Source organism: Salvia miltiorrhiza, chromosome 3 (assembly GCF_028751815.1).
Source record: "Salvia miltiorrhiza cultivar Shanhuang (shh) chromosome 3, IMPLAD_Smil_shh, whole genome shotgun sequence".
In the NCBI taxonomy this organism is placed as follows: Eukaryota; Viridiplantae; Streptophyta; class Magnoliopsida; order Lamiales; family Lamiaceae; genus Salvia; species Salvia miltiorrhiza.
Window position 1 is genome coordinate 33,707,151 of NC_080389.1, and position 17,648 is coordinate 33,724,798.

Consider the following 17,648-nt stretch of genomic DNA (forward strand, 5'->3'; position numbering starts at 1 on the left):
GTCCGGTGTTAGGAAAGTTGGCGATATTCAGCAACTCTTTATAATTTCTGGTATCAAAGCCAATATTGGACCGATGCGTACTTTCCGTATATTCAGGGAGATCGTAGGCAGCTATGAAGATGTTGGATGCACTACAGAAGATTTCAAAAACTATGTTAGAGATTTTAAGGTGTATTCCAAAGATCAGGATGCCCATATGTTATTGGAGGCATTCAAGAATAAACAGGAGTTAGGCAATGGTTTCAGGTTCTTTCACGACGTTGATGAGGATTCTAAATTGCTTCGTCTGACTGGACTGATGAGACAGCTATCAAAAATTATCAAACTTTCGGAGAAGCCGTGTCGTTCGATGCCACATATAGTACCAACAGGTATATAAATCACGAAAAAATGTGATCAATAAAAGTACTATATCAACCCAAAGTTCATAACATGTATACTAGTTGTTCAGCAGATTAACACATGCGTGACTTGATTATTACGTACTGCTTGTTTTTCGTTCATTATAATTCTTAGTTATATCTGTCATAATATGCCCCCAACAGGTACAAACAGATTTTCACTCCATTCACGGGAAGAGATAACCATGGAAAGTGTATTTCATTTGGTGCCGCGTTAATATTCCGTGAGGACATGGATTCATATGCTTGGGTTCTTGACAAATTTGCGGAAATGATGGGACGTGCACCACGTCTATTTCGTTCTGCATTAAAACTATTTAAAGAGACACCTCATCAGTGGAACACGTTCACCAGCCTGACAGATATCCTGCTTGAGACAAAAATTAAGATAAGCTTCTAGTTGTATTTATTATTTTGTACATTTTCCTCATATAATGTAATTACACCATGATATAGATATACACAAACAAACACCTTTGTTTTGTCCTGTAATTATAAAACGTAAATAGCCATTTTTAGTATTGAAAATATAAATGGAGCCACATGGAAACATAAATTATACAGAACGCGCGTAACATACCTTCCTAGGGTTGGTTGGATTTTTTTGCAGACTAACTAGACCCATGATAGGAGACTCAATCCCCTGTATGATTTGTTGTACAATAAATCTTGTTAAAATAACGATCTGTAAGGAAAGCATTCTGTAGATAAATATACATATTAATAATTGAGAGTTACCGCCTGCTTTTTCCCTCGATCCGTCTCATTAATATTAACAGGATCATCATCCGCCAACGTTATGTCAAATCTTGGAATATCAAGATCTCGAGATATGTCTCTCCTATTTTCGGAGCACAGTTCAGCAGATGTTGCGTCAACCCAATTTAGGAAATTCTCCGGATACTCAACAAGATCATCTTCAATCTCTATTATGTCAGATGGAAGATTGCTCTTTGGAATGTCAATAGTCATCCCTGTTATTTTGCAAGCGTCATTGACGACATTCCGAAAAAACGGTGATCTCTTTGTAGAAATCGGTGCAGAATCAACAATAAAAATCAGATTCTGCATTCGCTCAGCAATCTCATTAGCTTCTGTAATCACCTTGGCTGTGAAATTTATCTCCTCATCCGACATATCATATTCAACTAATTCTTCTGCCCGTAGACTAGGCAGCTGTATTGGACCAAGAACGGTGCCTGCTCCAATGTATGGTTCGTCCAATTCCATGTGTTGCCTCTTCCTTAGATCATCGCTTGACCAATTAATAAAGATAGGGAAATCTCTCTTCGCCGTTGGCCCAGGAATACGGAACCGATCGACATATAATAACTGCATAATATTGCATTGAAAATAAAATAGTTATATAATATTATATGCGTCGTTGCAAGAGAAGAAATAAACTATACTAATATTAAACTGATTAGAAACCGTAAACTTACAATTAGAAACAGAGCAGGACCGGCATATACTTTATTCTGAATGATGTTTCAGGCTTCTTATTATGTACTATGCCCAATTCCATCTAGTCAAGTCACGTAAGTCTGCAAGACATCCTAAAATGAAAGGATGTACTGTACCATTGGCGTAACTCTCGAACAGTGAAAAACTCATAGCAATCATAAAATGGCGTTTAAACCAAGATCCACCACACTTACAATCAAGCATTTCTTTTATCACCACTCCTATCTTAATCTTGTCTCTGCTATCCACTCCAAAAATTGAAACCCACTGCTCGAATAGATCACTATTTGACTGTCTCTCAAATATCTCGATAGACTTATCACCACTTGGGAATCCAAAAACCCTGTACACATCAACAGGTGTGACTGCAAAACGTCTTCTTGCATCAACTTCGAGCTCACAGGTATCAGCATTGAACTTGTTATGCACCCAATATGCCAGCCTCAATGGTAAATCTTTTACTTTCAATTCTAGAATTCTACCAAAACCAATTTCTCTACCAGCAGATATTTGTGCATTGTTCAACTTTAGTAATGCATCGTGGAATGATGCTGGAGTTGTCCTCGTATTTAAAGTTGGACCCTTTTGTCGTCTGCGGGAATAAACCTTCGTCACCTCTTGTGTAAATCGATCTCCAGATATTTGAATGACATGTGGAGTTGTTAAGTCCACAACATTATTTGAATATTTCCTTGGAACTGCATCGAAGTTGTCTGATAAAGAGTGTACAACATCTAAAGAGTTCAGAAGGTGTTCGATATATAGCATATGTTAAACCGATTGACAGAAATTTACCATTTTTAGTGCTCCTCATCACACCTGCAGATGATGAACCATGCACAACAGAAAACATAGGAACTTTCGACTTTCCTGTGTATTAATTTTATAGTTTAAACAAATTATTGGAAATGTCTAACAAGATATAATGAGATTAAAAAACTTTAGTGCAAAATTTATGTATTCTATAATACTTTTCAAATATAATCTTAATTAGTCAAAGGCATAGACAGATTTGCATAATACCTTTATCGCTGAAAGAAATGTCCGGACATGTAATCTTTGTCCGCTTCCTGTCCGGCAAAAGGAAATTGTTTGTAACAGCATCTGTATTAAAATATAAACCGAGATGGATGTAATTATCTCACAAATTTTCACTATTTACACAATTAATGGAGCATTCTATAAAAAACTGAACCTATACAAAGATTGAACATTCGTACAGACAAGTTACTATGAACGGTTTGAAAGAATTGAAATTTAGTTAATATACATACTCATCAAAAGAATTGCTGAAAATCAAATGCATACAATCAACCTATGTACACTAATAACATCAAATATTGTTCAGAACAAATACCCACCTGGGTTTGATTCAACTATAGAACCCTATTAGTCTAACAAAAAAATAAGATGAATAAGGTGTTTAGTAGATCAGTGTAATTACATAAAACAAACCAAATTATATTTTTTTTTTCCGGTCTAACGAATGAAATCAGCGATAGTTAACAATTACATCAAACCAGGACAAATTTCTACAGAATGTTTTCGTCGAAGAATTTTACCTTTATCTTTTTGCCGATCCATCGTGTATTTCTTCAATCAATATCCTCTGAACAAACTGGACGAACAAATTCGTTGAAATATCCGAGGATCAACATCTACAAGGTAAGAGAGCGAAATTCGGGATTTGATTAGGATTCTGAATTCAGAATTTGATGAATTTGACTAATTTATACCTACATCGAGTAATTATAATTTTCTGGGTTTTCTCTATTTAAAAAAATTATAGCTCCGAAAATTTCAGAACCATCGGATTATACGAAATCAATGCTCAGGATTGTTTCTTTTTTTTTAGACTAAGAGTGTTTTCTAGTTGAATCAAACCCTATACGAGGGTCTGTTCTTCTCTAGTTTGAACTAAAGAATGTAATTGGTACTATTAGAAAGACAATCGAGTCTAGTTTCATCCAGAAAAAGCGGTGCTCGATTCCGATGAATGAAGAAGAAGTTATTACGAATTTACTAACTAGTGGCAGGTGCAGTCACGAAAAAGGAATATCCTCGGTAGTCCTAAAACCTAAAACAAAGATCTAAAACAACCCTAAACCTACCTAAAGCATTTGCACACAACGGGTTGAGGAAATACTAGCCTTGTTGATCAACTCATCATCACACCAACTCTCAACCCAAACGAACACAACTAGTTTAAAGGTGTAACATGAAATCCACATTTAGAATTTATAAACATAAACACATACTATCACATAACCACTTATGGTACGTTAAACATAGCATGCTTTCGCCGACTAATACGTTAAACATAGCATGCTTATTGTCCTAGTCGATAGCAAATAACACTTTAACAATTACGCATATGAACATGTAAGCGATTCATGTACAAGTTGAGAAACCTAGTTAAAACTTTGACTTAAAGCTACTGCACAGGGTGCATCTTTGAAAAATCATTCAGGCTCACAACAAGTACATATGGATGCATAACTAATCTTTTAAGATACCTCAAGGAGTTATAAATACTCCCCAACTAGATTCACCTTTTAGTCTTTTATCAATAGTGAGATATTCTAGTTTAAAAAGTGTTGCGCATAATCTGTGCAGTTTCAGGCGATGGGAAAGAAAAATATAATTTTCCCACCAAACCATTTAGTTTTAATCTGATATTTTATCAGTTAACACATATCATATAGTAGTCAATGCTGTTAAAATTTAGGGTAAAGGTCACTTTCTGTCCCATCATTTTAGTGAATTCTCAAAAATGTCCCAACCTAACGATAATACCAAAACGATACCCAACCTATCACAAAAATATCATCCGTGTCCTATTAAAATTTTCCGACAATCGAAAAATGACGTGGATAGCCGGAGTTACGACGTGGCATGCCTATGTGGAATTATATTTCTAGCTTAAAAAACCATTTTATATTTCTGTGTCATCTCTGCTCAACATGGCATATCCACCGCATTCGTCGCCAACTGTCTTCATCCTACCTGTGCCACCTTCTCCCAATCAACCCCCACCGGCGATTTCCCACTCAAAATTGACCACGAGTTCACCACAATCTGCATTTGAATATATAGGCACATATTTATGCTTTCTTCCATTTGAATCCATCTGAAAATAGGTCAAGAATGGAGAGCTACCGTCGTATTCATAGGCGAAGGCTTCTCCAGTGACTCCATCGACTTTTGGGTGCACTGTCATCCTCGAGAATGGCATGGAAGCTCCGAAATCAGGGCGGCCGAGGGTTATTATATTACCTCGAAGAAATGGTTGGGGCCCTTTGTGATGAATTGAAGGTTTGGGTTGTCGCGGATGTAGGCTCCGCCGTTGAGGCAACTGGGAAGGGAGATCTCGATTCTCAATTTTACAGTGTCGACGACCCCACCTCATCGCCGCCTTCCTACGGTGCTGGCCTTCAATCAGTAAAATTTGAGTATTAGACGACGAGATCCCGATTTTTGAAGTTGAATCTCTCCCGATTTTTGATAGGTCTCGTTTCAATTACCCTGCAAAATTGGACGCATGTTGCTAGAATCAAATCAAACAAATTCCATTATCGCCGCTGTCTTTCTCCTTGCCGACGAATCGCCTTTGAGCTATGTAGGTTCTGAGTAAATCGAAGCTCGAGAAGCTGAAGCTCTCGATTCAGTCCTCAAATCTAGGTTGGAAGATTCGAGAGGACGAAGACGAGAGAGAAAATGAGAAAGGTAGCGAGGGCTGGTGGCGTGGCACTGACCGTTGAGGGCGGAGGAGACGGGGTGTGCGAGCCTACGCAATGCTGTTGTGCTACCTGTTTGCCGCTTGCAGGTTGCACTGCTTGGACGGAGAGGTTCGAGGCGGCGAGGCCGTGGCCACAGGAGACCGGAGGAGGTGGAGGCGGTGGTGACGGCGATCGGCGGACAACACACAGAGAGAGCGAGGGGTAGATAATGAGAAGAAAGGCATAAATTGTGTTTTAATTTTTTTTCTTTTTTCTTTTACTAATTTTAAATGATGGCATTTTAAATTATGTATATTTTAGTTCTTTCATTTTTTCTTTTCGGTCCACATAGGCATGCCACGTCGTAACTCCGGCTATCCACGTCATTTTCCGATTGTCGGAAAATTTTAATAGGACACGGATGATATTTTTGTGATAGGTTGGGTATCGTTTTGGTATTATCGTTAGGTTGGGACATTTTTGAGAATTCGCTAAAACGATGGGACAAAAAGTGACCTTTACCCTAAAATTTAAGTTACAAAATCATTCATTTGGCCATTCAATTAACCAATCAAAGTTAGACTTAAAACAGAGTCAGGATTTAGTTAACAGATTTCAGCATCAAGTACAAAAATTCATAACTGATGCTCCTTAATGAATTGTGTGTGGAGCCCTATCAAAGTAAAAAGTATAATGTGTATAGTTTCTTCTCCAAATAGCCATGCATCCAAATTCCTAGTACGTTTCTAGTTATAGCTGTTTCATTACAGACTACCATTCCCGAAATCCAGTCTGCGCAGTTACAACACGAAATTTATTTAAAATATCAAATCACCTCCAAAAATTATGAAATTTATCCGGGACTTCCAGACTTTTCCAGAAACAACATACTAATTTTTCACGAATTTTAGACTTATATATCCTATTCAACTCAGTCATTTTCGAAGTTACAAATTTTCTTATAAAAACTGTCAAATATATTTCTTTGCAAAGTGATATCAACTTCGACTTCCTACTTCATAAATCATCCAATACTCACACAATAATCACATTTCCAGTAGAAAAGACACATATATATCATATCAAACCTCACATGCAAGATCATCCTAAGGTTATTTCCACACAACTCATGGTCATATTCCTCTCTCCTACATTTTCCTAAATTCCTAGATGGTGTAGGGTTAGACTCATCCCTAAGAACTCAACCAAAATCAGAATTCAAACCATAGAAAATGTCTAGGGAAGATTTCTAACCTTACAATCCAAATGTGTAGGAGATTTGAAGTGGAATGATCAACACCTGGCTTGGACTTGGAGAATTCCCTTCTCTCTTGTTCTCTACGTCTTCTCTTCTTAGCTCTCTCTCTCTCTCTAAATATGCATGTAAGTGCAGAGAAATGGCTTCTAAAGGGCTGAAGTCAACCTATATATAAGGTAGGTGTGAGTGGAGTGTGAGGTGGCAAGTGGGGGATTTAAAAAGGCTTCGTTTCGGCTCGATTTTGTGTTTTTAATGGACTGTTTCTACCATGATGCCCAAATACTAATTTTATGTCTAACGATAAATGTTAAGCTTGTCTCAAGGATTGCAACGCAAAAATCGAATTTGAAAACGGAGTTCTAAAACTAAAAAACGAGACGTTTTAGTGTTCCCGGGCGTAAAATCTCTACGCGATGAACTATGGAATAAAAATTTGAAACTTACCAAATCAATTAGAAATAATTTAATAGGAATTATGGTGAAGTTGAAATTCACAAATCTCAACTCGATTTCGGAAATTTAGACATTAATCGCGTTTTGTACCCAATTAAAAGAAAAATTAGAAGTTAGTAAATTCCCGATATTAAGAACAAATTATGCGTTTCATTAACACCTTTTTCATGAGAAATTTTCTTAGCACTCGAATAGAATACTAATGGTTACAAAGGTCCGTGTATTACAATGCAAAAATCAATCATGAGTGAAAACATAAATTTATGAAGTTATTTAATGAATTTTTTCTTTCATGAATTTATTTTCATTAATGAATTTATTTAATTTTTTCATTATATATATAATAGCAAAATAAATCCTATCCTACGTGGCGTCGTATAATCACTCTATTCTAATTTTTCTCAATTCTCATTTATTCTTATTTTTTTCTAAATTTTTAATCAATTTTCATATCAAAAGACCATTAAATATCTAAAAATCATTATATTAATATTTTACACCTTTGGGATATTCGGTTAATTATGTACATCTTTTTATATATAACACGATTTCAATTCTATGTGACTTTTTCTCTATTTTTTGTGCTTATTTTTCTAATTTCTCATGGCTTTGACTTTTTAATCAATTTATTTATCTTAAATCCCACATCGAAATTTTAACAAACTTCACCAATTATAGTCATATATTTATTATGATCAGTAAATTCACCCAATAATTCTCCTCAATAAATAAAAATTTAATGAATTTCGAAAAAAGTTAGTATAATTAAATGGACAAAGAGTCTTAATCATTTATATTAAATTTTGTATACCATAATTTTATTTTCAATTTTCTCAACACTAAATTACATAGCTTTATCAATTGCTCACGCAATTGAGACAAAGAGCGTATTTTATCCATTTTTTTTTTTGTTATTTAAACAATTTATAAATATTTACTTTGTAATGTCAAATTTTTATTGAGCATGAATAATCAATTACTGTAAAAATTTGTAAAATATTTATAAATTTAAACGACTTAAGATAGTAAGTAAGTATCACTATACGAGTTTGGGAAGAGGTCAAACAATAAAATTATTTTTTAATCAGATACGATGGTGGGTCAAATCCACTTTTATTATTTATACGAGGTATTATTAATATTTACTTTGTAATTTATTGATTTTCAATATGACAAATAATCAATTATTGTAACAACTTATATTTGACTTTTTAGATATATATAGACTTAAACGAGTTTGAAAAAAATTAGCAAATATTACTATACGTGTTTTGAAGTATATATATATATATAGGGGAGGGCTATAATAAAAACACTCTTAAGTGTATAAAATATAAATGATTTTCAGCCCTTAGATCATCATGATCTACGGTTGATTCATAACCCTGTTGGATGAATTCGTGGTCCTGAGTTCGAATCCCAAAGGTAGCAAAAAATTATTTTTCGCAATTCGTAACCATGTTTGATGAATTCGTAACCCTGTTGGATAAAATTCGTACATTAAAAAACGTTTATATTTATATTTTAAGAAGTGTTTTTACCGTAGCCCTCCTATATATATATATATATATATATATAATATTAAAATAAATCATATCTGTTAGGTCCGGAGGGTCTCGAATAGGTGTATGGGGGGGGGGATACACCTGTAGGCTATTTTTAATGAATCAAGATCTCAATACAGAGATCAAAAGCGAAACTACAAACACAAACTCAGACACCTGTTTACTGAAAAGAGTTTTGACCAAAACAGGGTTAACAACTGATACTGAAAGACTCTTCAGTAAGGAGTTATCAGTTAAGTTACGAGAACTTAACTGATGCACGTAAGGCTTCAGTCGAGTTTGATAAACAGAGATGTTATAAGTCTCACTGACTATCAGAGGACAGATCAGTCAGACTGATAACACACGCAACGGAAATCTTTTGTTTCGCAATAGCCTTCTGAGTTGAGCACGTTGTTAGTCTTAAGTTTCTCTTTGCTATTAATCAGTTTTCAGTTTATGAAAGGAAGAGCACAAGTAACAATTTAAATACTGAAAGCTGTAAATAACATAGAGATTTTTACGTGATTCGGAAAACACTTCCTACATCCACGGTCGGTTGATCAGACCAACAACTTCACTCTGCAAGTTCTTACGGGTGCACTGCAAACCGATGCTAGTTCTTACGGGTGCATAGCAAACCGAACCGTGTGCTTGCGGGTGCACACAACCGAAATAACTGAAGATCCAATCTTCAGTACCAACACATCTTGTTGGATTTCTCACTCCTAGCACGAACTGGCACTAGGATCTCACGGAGACAGAGTACCTTCCAGAACTCCTTTGCAACTCAAACACTCAATTCTATCGATCGAAGGGAGGTTTGAAATCTTGCCAACTGAACTTCAAAGAACAAGTTCTATAGAGTTAGTTTGACCTAAGCTTTGGATAAACAAGGTTTACCTAAGGTCTAAGAGAATTTATGTAATCAGCAGTGACTGATTTTTGGCTTTGGAATTCTCTTCTTCGATTCAAGCTTTGGAGATTTTAAGCTTTTGGCTGAGAAACAATTTCAGCAGAGTTTCAGCTTATGTTGTTGAATCGGTGAAGATTGAAGTGATCCTCGAGCGCTACTTATAGGAGAAGTCTTGAATAGATCCGTTGGCGGAGAAGGTCTTTAAGATTTCTTCCATTAGAGAGTAATTAGAACTTGGGCTGAGGCTTCAATCTTCGAGTTTCCTTGTTTGGCGAGAACGGCTATGTTGAAGATCAGGAGATGCGACGTCTCTGATGAAGTAGTCATCAAATAGGAATGACCTCTGCAGAGAAAGGACGATCCTGAGATCTCTGCATTTAATGCGGCTGTACTTCTGGAGTATGTGGCTTCCTTTGAACGTTGGAGGTTCAGTCCGAGGAAGAATGTTTAACTGATACTTGACTTTAGTATCAGTCCGCTAATTCCACGTGGCACGCATTAAGTAATCAGTTCAAGACTGATTCTTCGACTGATACTTCAGTCGGCAACTTCAGTCTTCAGTCTTCAGTTCTTCGTTCTTCAGTCTTCAGTCTTCAGAACAACAACTAAACTAGAAAAAGAACTCTAACACTTGAGTTCGAGCAGTTCTAGTCTATTACAAATGAAACCTATGGATTTTGGTATCATCAAAACAAGGATTAGGATATTCCATTAAGTTCCCAACAATTTCCCCCTTTTTGATGATGCCAAAACCACGTACACAACAGTTCTAGGCAAGAAAATGACTGAACTCAGAGCACAAGTTCTAAAACAGGGTGAATACTATTCCCCCTTAATAATAGAACCTAAAACTTGTACTTAGAGAAAGAACACAACAGTTCAAAAATAGAACGAAGAGAAGACAGAAAAACATTAATCAGAGCCTGGACAAAAAGTCATTGTCTTCAGGTTGAGATCAAAAGAAGTTCTTTTTATTTAAAAGAAAGACTGATGAGACATCAGTCGAGGTACAGGGCAAGACTTACAAGGGAGTAAAAACAACAAAACAAAACACATGGGGAAACCCATGGACTCCAGCAGTCTGCTTGGCTGCGCCTTGAACTTCTTGATCTTCATCTTCAGTCTTCATGTTCCTAAGCTTGTTCCACTCACACTTGTTTTCCGTTGACTTGAGGTCTTTCTGGCTAACCTTCCTCATGATCATCTTGATGATCATTTTGCTTAACCAGCTTCAGTCTTTTGAGAGGATATATCTCTGAGATCTTTCCCCCTTTTTGGCAACATCAAAAAGAAATAATTGACTGAAGGATGAAGCTAGGATCACGTGAGGGTTGAAGGAGGCTCGCAAGAGGATCCAGAGAAAGGTGCTGAGGGTGTGATGGAGGTGGAGAATATGAAGGTTTAGAAGAAGAAAGTGAAAGAAGAGGGTGAGGAAAGAAAATTGGGGAGACAAAGAAAGGGACAGAGGTTGGTTTGCATGGCTCTCAGAGATAGAAGAGAAAGAACGACCATCATGCAAACTGAAGGAGGGTGAGGAGAGGGTTCGTGAAGGAGAGAGAGAAAAGTAGGTTGAGAAGTGTGTGGGAAAGGAAGATCGAATTAGTGACAATTGTGAGGACAACCACTGTCGATGTTGCGCCGGCTGACAACAAGCTCCTGGTCATTGTTGTTGCACCATATGGAAGCTTCACAAAAAGGTGTGATGCTTGCCTGAGAACCAGGTGGAGTCCGTTTTCTTGACAGGTACTTCAAACCATATGGGCCGGGCATGAGGATGGAAGACACTCTCGTCGCTAGATACAAGTGAGAATGAAGCAAGCTTTGACGTCAGAGAGACGTTAAGATCCAGTGGAGGGGTCCGGTGAAGACCAAGTATGTGAGCGTCATTCTCCCACTCCATGACTTTGTAGTCATTGATTTTCTCCTTTGTTGGAACAAAATTTTCTCAGCACTTTTTGAAAGATTGAAATTTTTTCTCACAGTGAAGGCTGTGGAGAATTGTTAGTCGATGCAGAAAACAAGCGAAGATATCAAGGTATAAATAGACAAATTTTATCAAGAAGGAAGATGAAAAAGTTTTTCGAAAACTGTGCCTAAAATGTTTTTGAAAGAAAATTTTACGTCCGCCGTCACTGTGGAGGACAGAAGCTTCAAAAGTTGAGAAAGATCATTGCATTTTGTCAAATCAATGAGATTCTCAAGATTTTCATTTCAGAGGCAAAAGGTTGGAAATTTTTTTAAGAAATGATCAGGACAAGTTAAATCAAATACAGATTTTTTTTTCTTTTAAAAGTACATGTCCGTCTCGGATATTCTATTTTCCAACAATCAGTTAAAGATTTCAAAACAAACTGATCAGTTAGAGAAAACTTTTGAATGCGGACAAAAAGACTCATAACTGAAATAACTGATTTTTAAATAGTAAGTTGAAAATACTTTCTGAATCAATAGTCAGAGGAATCACTCGTCAGTGGAATCAATAGTCAGAGGAATCGAGGAATCAATAGTCAGAGGAATCAATAGTCAGAGGAATGAATTCTCGGCTGAGTAGAGCAAAACTCAAGACAGAACAGTGCGGACAAGAGCAAACTCGAAAATTCATCAACTTTTCATTCCCAAAATTCATCAAACACTCCCAAACATCAAAAAAATACTATCACTCAACATCATAGCCAACTCAAAAACTCATTTAAACACTACATTCATCAAACATCACGTTAATCCTTTCATATATTCATGTTCATCATCAAATCATCATTCAAGACATAACCTCAAGGATTTTCCAAATTTATATATATATCAAACTGAATTTTGTAAAAATCACGTCTCAAGACTAAGCTTTACAAAACACACCTTAATCACCTCAAATCATCACATATAACATATTTCTCACCCCAATTTAAGAAAAGAACCAGAAAGATTTTTAAAGGGCAAGAACCCTAATTTTTCGAAAATGAAGAAGAAAAAGGTGGAGGGGGAGTTTCTCATGCCTCAGTCATCCTTCTATACACATATATCTCACAATAAAGTCTAGATCCAAAAGATTAAAACACTTACTCAAGTAGTTTCAAGAAAAGGAAATCTTCTCTCTATTCTTCAAGCATTAAACTCCACTAATCTTCTTGAATCAAGAGTAGAAAGGGTTTAAGGACTAGATTTAGTGGAGGATTTCACCATAGTTATGTCTTGAGAAGCTTGAGCTTGGTCTCCAATAGAGGAGAGAAAGAATGGCGTGAGGGAGAGAGAAGAAGGTGATGGGCCGAACATGAGAGTGAAGGAAGGAGAGAGAAAAGGTCTTTTGTTTTAATCTCCAATCTTACTCTCTAAGCTAAACGCATTTAATGCCCAAATAGTACTTTGTCTCCCCACTTGGCCACTTGTCTAATCCCACATGTGAGGATGTTTAAAAAAAAAGTGTGAGTGTAGGAATGTGTGGTGGAAATTAAATCATGTACTAACACAATTACTCAATTATAAGTGCACACGTATCAGGTAAATCACATAACGTCAATCAAATAGCTCACAAAGTTGTCACGTTAATCAACAGATCATCACTCGTCATTAATCTAATTGTCACTCTAGCTTAATCCTCTTTATAGTGACTCTCAATCACTACCTCGACTCTATCTCTCGCCTTTCATCTCAACTCAAAAATCAATTTACATCTCTATCTCAACTCTAACATCATTCTCAATTCTATCAACATCTCTATTTTACTCATATTATCATCCATTGATAACTTCCTCTCGATTTTAGTAAGCTAGTCTTTAACTCTCAAGGTTCTCAATAGTATTTCGATGCTATTTCAAGGTAACCAAAATACGGGGTGTTACATCATCAAGGGTTCTCCCCCTCTCTTCCTCGACTCTATGTCAAACTCATTATTCCTATTTTCTTAATAGGACAGTCAATCTCTGATAACTCGGTATCCGGTAATTCTATTCCCGGTAGTCGGAAGTAAAATAAAATCTCAACTCAATTCAATCAGCATCTCTAACTCGACTCGTTTCTCAAATCTCATCACTCTAACTCCATCATTGGTTTGTCCACTCATAACTCTATTTAAAAGAAAATCTGTCTTATCTGGTTATATATATAAAAAAAAAAAATCTCGCATCTCGACATCTCAGTATTCTCAATAGTGTTAAAACACTATCTCCCAACATAAGGAAAAGTACGGGGTGTTAGAATAAGTCTATCTGATTTCACAAAAAATTATGTCAGCTAGGTTCCAGAGAAGGCAATTCCCTGTGAATTTTTATTTTATTATGATAATAAGCAAGAGTTAGAGGCAATCTCTTTCGAGCGTATGGTTATACATACTGAAAACTATTTTCAGTCATGAACAACTGCACGTGGAAATATCAAGAGTAACTAGAAAAACAGGTCTAAAGATTTTAGTATCAAATGATAATTGTCATACGCATGACACAACAACTAACGTGTGTATGATAAAATTTTGTGATAAATTAAAAGGTAATTGTAAATTTAAGAATGTATTCAAACTTTGAAAGCTAAAGTCATAATTGATGTATTATTTAATTCATTTTGTTTTAATGTTTTTCAGTAACTGATTGCAGTCACATATATCTAATTTAAGTAAAATTCAAATAAATGTAGTAGACTAGCAATTTATCTCTTAATATTTTGTAGGTCAATAATAAAATATACTCCCTCCGTCCACGAAATGAGTACCCATTTGTGGACGGCACGGGTTTTAAGAAATGTATGGAGTGTAGTGTGAATAGTTTAAGGGTCCCACTTTTTGAGTGTATTAATTAAAGAGATGTGTGGGGTACACTTGCCAAAAAGGGAAATGGGTACTCATTTCGTGGACGGACGAAAAAGGAAATATGGGTACTCATTTCGTGGACGGAGGGAGTATAATTTAAGTCAACTTTTAAAAATATCATATATTTTTTATTTTTAAAATAATTTATTTAATATTTTATTTTAATAAAATAAAACATCACAAAATTATGTAATAGTAATAGATTTTCGTCGAATTTCGACAGGCCACTCGCTAGTTTTACAATTAAAATAAATGCATCCTAAATAATACTCCCTCCGTCCCACCATTTTAGTCCCTTATTCCATTTTGAGATGTCCCAAAAAGATAGTCCACTTTTCTAATTAATACAATATAAAAATATTGTTTTTACTAAATTGACATTATTTAATGCTTCACTTAAATGTGAAAAGGATGTGTGAAAATAATAAATAAGGGTATAAAAGATAAAAATAAAAAAGTTAAATGCATTTTCTTAATATGTGTGAAAAGTGAGAGGGGACTAAAATGGTGGGACCGAGGAAGTAATAAAAAAAAAAAGGAGGTGGGGACTAATCATTTTTCAAGATAATTTTGCAACCAATGCGGCAAACTAATGTGCATGTCCTGGGCAAAATTCAGAGTACAACCAATTGAATAAACAAATTGAAAAGAGGTGGTCTCGTGTGCACCCGGGTGCAAAATGACTCTAATACTTATATTAAATGGCATTAACACTAACACTATTTTGAAATGACACTAACATTATTTTGTTTTACAAATGACATTATCATGTTATATATAATGTTATCGAAATAACACTGTACACCCGGGTGCAGACGAGAATTTGTGAATTGAAAATTGAAAAATAAAAAGAAGCAGGAATGAATTTAGGGCACATAATCCGTCTCAATTTTAGGAAGGGTCCTGGTAGATACAGCAGCTGGGGCTTTTGTAGTGCCAATGGCAGTCATATTCAAAGCTTCACTGGATTCCGCAACCATCTCCATTTGACGCATCCTCTTCCTCTGCTTCCTCTTCGCCCCTACCAAAACTCCTACCAATCCCATCACCACCACCAACGCCAACACGCCACAAACAATCTTCCACACCTCCTCTGACTCTGAACTAGTATTTCCTCTCGTCTCCTCCATAACAACAGAAAAGTGGCCCTGCGAGAACGTCGTGCATATATTACCCGACGACATATTGCTGAGGCTGACGGAGCCATTGACGTCGAAGAAAACACATTTTGGAAGCACCGAGGGCAGCAGCAGGTGCGAGAAGTGGATAGAAATGGGCTGCGCGGATGCTCGAATGCAGAGACGAGTGGCGGTGGAGTTCGCATCGTAAGCGAGGAGGCCTAAGACGGGCGCCAAATAGGTGTAGCCGTGGAGAGGGTAGTAAGCTAAAGACCAATTGAAGGGCAAGCTGTGGTAGAGCAGAGCAAGCCTGTGGACGTAGGGATGGGTGACGACTCCCTTGGGAATATGGAACTCGTGGTACATGCTCACTCCTCTCCTCATTAAGCTGCCGCTCTTCAGCCTCATCGCCGACACTCGGATTCCGGTGAGGTTAGCATCGTAAGCCACTCCCGTCTTCGGCCGCCCCACAAATGCCTCGAAAGCATGCTCATGGAGGAGACTGTCCAATTCCCTGCTACTTAATTGATTGCCGCTCGCACTCACGCTGCACAGCACCACCAACGTTGACAGTGACACCACCAAAACATTATACATTGATATATGCTGGTACCACAGAGGGAAACCCGCCGTTACAATTATTGCTGCGGAAAACAAAGACGACTAGATTCAAGTCATATTTATTGTTGTGTACGTAACAATAAAATCCAAACAAATCTCCTAAAAGCGTGCCATGCTCAAACCCCTCTCGCCTCGTATCTTTTTGTATTTCACTCATATCTGATCATGGTATATCCGTATCTCTATCTACCAGTACGATAAATATATACCCAATTTGATTTCTTAAACAATTTTTAAAGGTCAGCTAAAAGCATGACACTGAGTCATTTATTTCCTACTGCTAGGTAGTTACAATTTGAACTATACTTTTGACTGATGACTACAATTGAAGCCGGATTTAATTATATATTTATTTCTTTTTTCTTTTTATTCTTATTTTTGTCTTTCTTTATTCCTCAAAAACATACATTTTAGTTAATAATAAAACATTTAATATACATTTCTCTCCTTTCTCTTATTTTGCACAATATAGTTTTTATTGCAAAAATATTTTATATACATGTAATTATTTAATTTATGGAATTTTAGGACTTGGAAAAAAAATCAACTGATCAAATACTATATGATTTAATATTATAATTTTCTTTAAACATATGTTACAATTTTTATGTTTCAACAATATTACAAATTTTAACCTTGAATATACATTAAAAAACGATTACAGTATGTCATATTTTTATAACTTAAAATATCATTATTTAATTTTTATGAGACTTCACAAATTCAAAACTTTATATAAAATGATAAATTTCGTACAACCATAATAGTTTTTCAATAAAATTCGTCAATTGAAGGTATAAATAAAACGACGTTGATTGTTATTCCCGAGCGAGCACATATACTGGTGTTACGTGTATGAGGGGAAATACACTAGTTACAAAAAATTTGTTGCTCATCAGAATGTAATGTTTAGGTCAAGTTCAGCCGATAACACTACAAAAAAAGATTTAATCGTCAGCGGCAATTCCCGCCGCTAAAAATGAGGCGGCCGCCAGTGAAGGAATTAGTGGCGACGTTTCCGACGGCACGTTGCCGCCGGTAATTTTCTCGTCGAAGATGTGATCGGCGACGACAAAAGGAAGCCGCTGACGATTCCCAGCGGCTATTACCGCCGGTAAACGTTGTCCGGCCAAATCAGGTGGTTGGCCGAACTTTACCGGCTGCGGAAGCCGCCAGCAAGTCGCGGCAGCGATAATGCCGCCGACAATTAGCGGCGGCAATTGTGCCGCCGGCAACACTGACTGGTTTCCGGTGGCTCACCGTGCTGAACGTTGGCCGGACTATCACCGGCAGCCTACGGCCGCCGCTAATTGCCGGCGGCCTTCTGCCGCCGCTAATTATATAATTTCATTTTTAATTATT

The 17,648-nt window shown here is 36.5% G+C and overlaps 2 protein-coding genes across 4 annotated transcripts; both read right to left on the minus strand.

The window, feature by feature from the left end:
• Positions 1 to 398: 398 nt before the first annotated feature.
• LOC131016401 (uncharacterized) lies at positions 399 to 6,103 on the minus strand. Of its 3 annotated transcripts, XR_009098978.1 has the most exons (9): positions 5,621 to 6,103; positions 5,025 to 5,390; positions 3,428 to 4,943; positions 2,889 to 2,969; positions 2,661 to 2,735; positions 1,844 to 2,578; positions 1,140 to 1,733; positions 982 to 1,044; positions 399 to 768 (listed from the first exon to the last, which is right to left on the minus strand). XR_009098978.1 is itself a non-coding variant. In XM_057945099.1 (8 exons), the coding sequence occupies exons 3-6, from the start codon at positions 3,447 to 3,449 to the stop codon at positions 1,911 to 1,913; spliced, it is 846 nt and encodes a 281-aa protein (XP_057801082.1). In that variant the 5' UTR covers positions 3,450 to 4,943; positions 5,025 to 5,390; positions 5,621 to 6,085; the 3' UTR covers positions 409 to 768; positions 982 to 1,733; positions 1,844 to 1,910. The 3 variants fall into 3 exon arrangements, 2 of the variants coding, with proteins under 2 accessions (XP_057801082.1, XP_057801083.1); XM_057945099.1 differs by having other exon boundaries at positions 409 to 768; positions 982 to 1,733; positions 5,621 to 6,085; XM_057945100.1 differs by lacking the exon at positions 5,621 to 6,103 and having other exon boundaries at positions 409 to 768; positions 982 to 1,733; positions 5,025 to 5,297; positions 5,390 to 5,594.
• A 9,310-nt stretch (positions 6,104 to 15,413) lies between these two features.
• Positions 15,414 to 16,262, minus strand: LOC131018683 (uncharacterized). The gene has a single exon (XM_057947397.1). It carries the CDS (start codon positions 16,260 to 16,262, stop codon positions 15,414 to 15,416), a length of 849 nt encoding a protein of 282 aa, XP_057803380.1.
• Between the last annotated feature and the right edge of the window lie 1,386 nt (positions 16,263 to 17,648).

Bases quoted from the DNA above. Each gene is read 5' to 3' on its own strand.
- LOC131016401 (XM_057945099.1), bottom strand. From the start codon at position 3,449: ATGGATCGGCAAAAAGATAAAG. The intron at 2,970-3,427 runs GTAAAATTCTTC...ATTTTAATACAG, and splicing joins GGATCGGCAAAAAGATAAAG to ATGCTGTTACAAACAATTTC. The intron at 2,579-2,660 runs GTAAATTTCTGT...ACTCTTTATCAG, and splicing joins GATGAGGAGCACTAAAAATG to ACAACTTCGATGCAGTTCCA.
- LOC131018683 (XM_057947397.1), bottom strand. From the start codon at position 16,262: ATGTATAATGTTTTGGTGGTGTCACTGTCAACGTTGGTGGTGCTGTGC.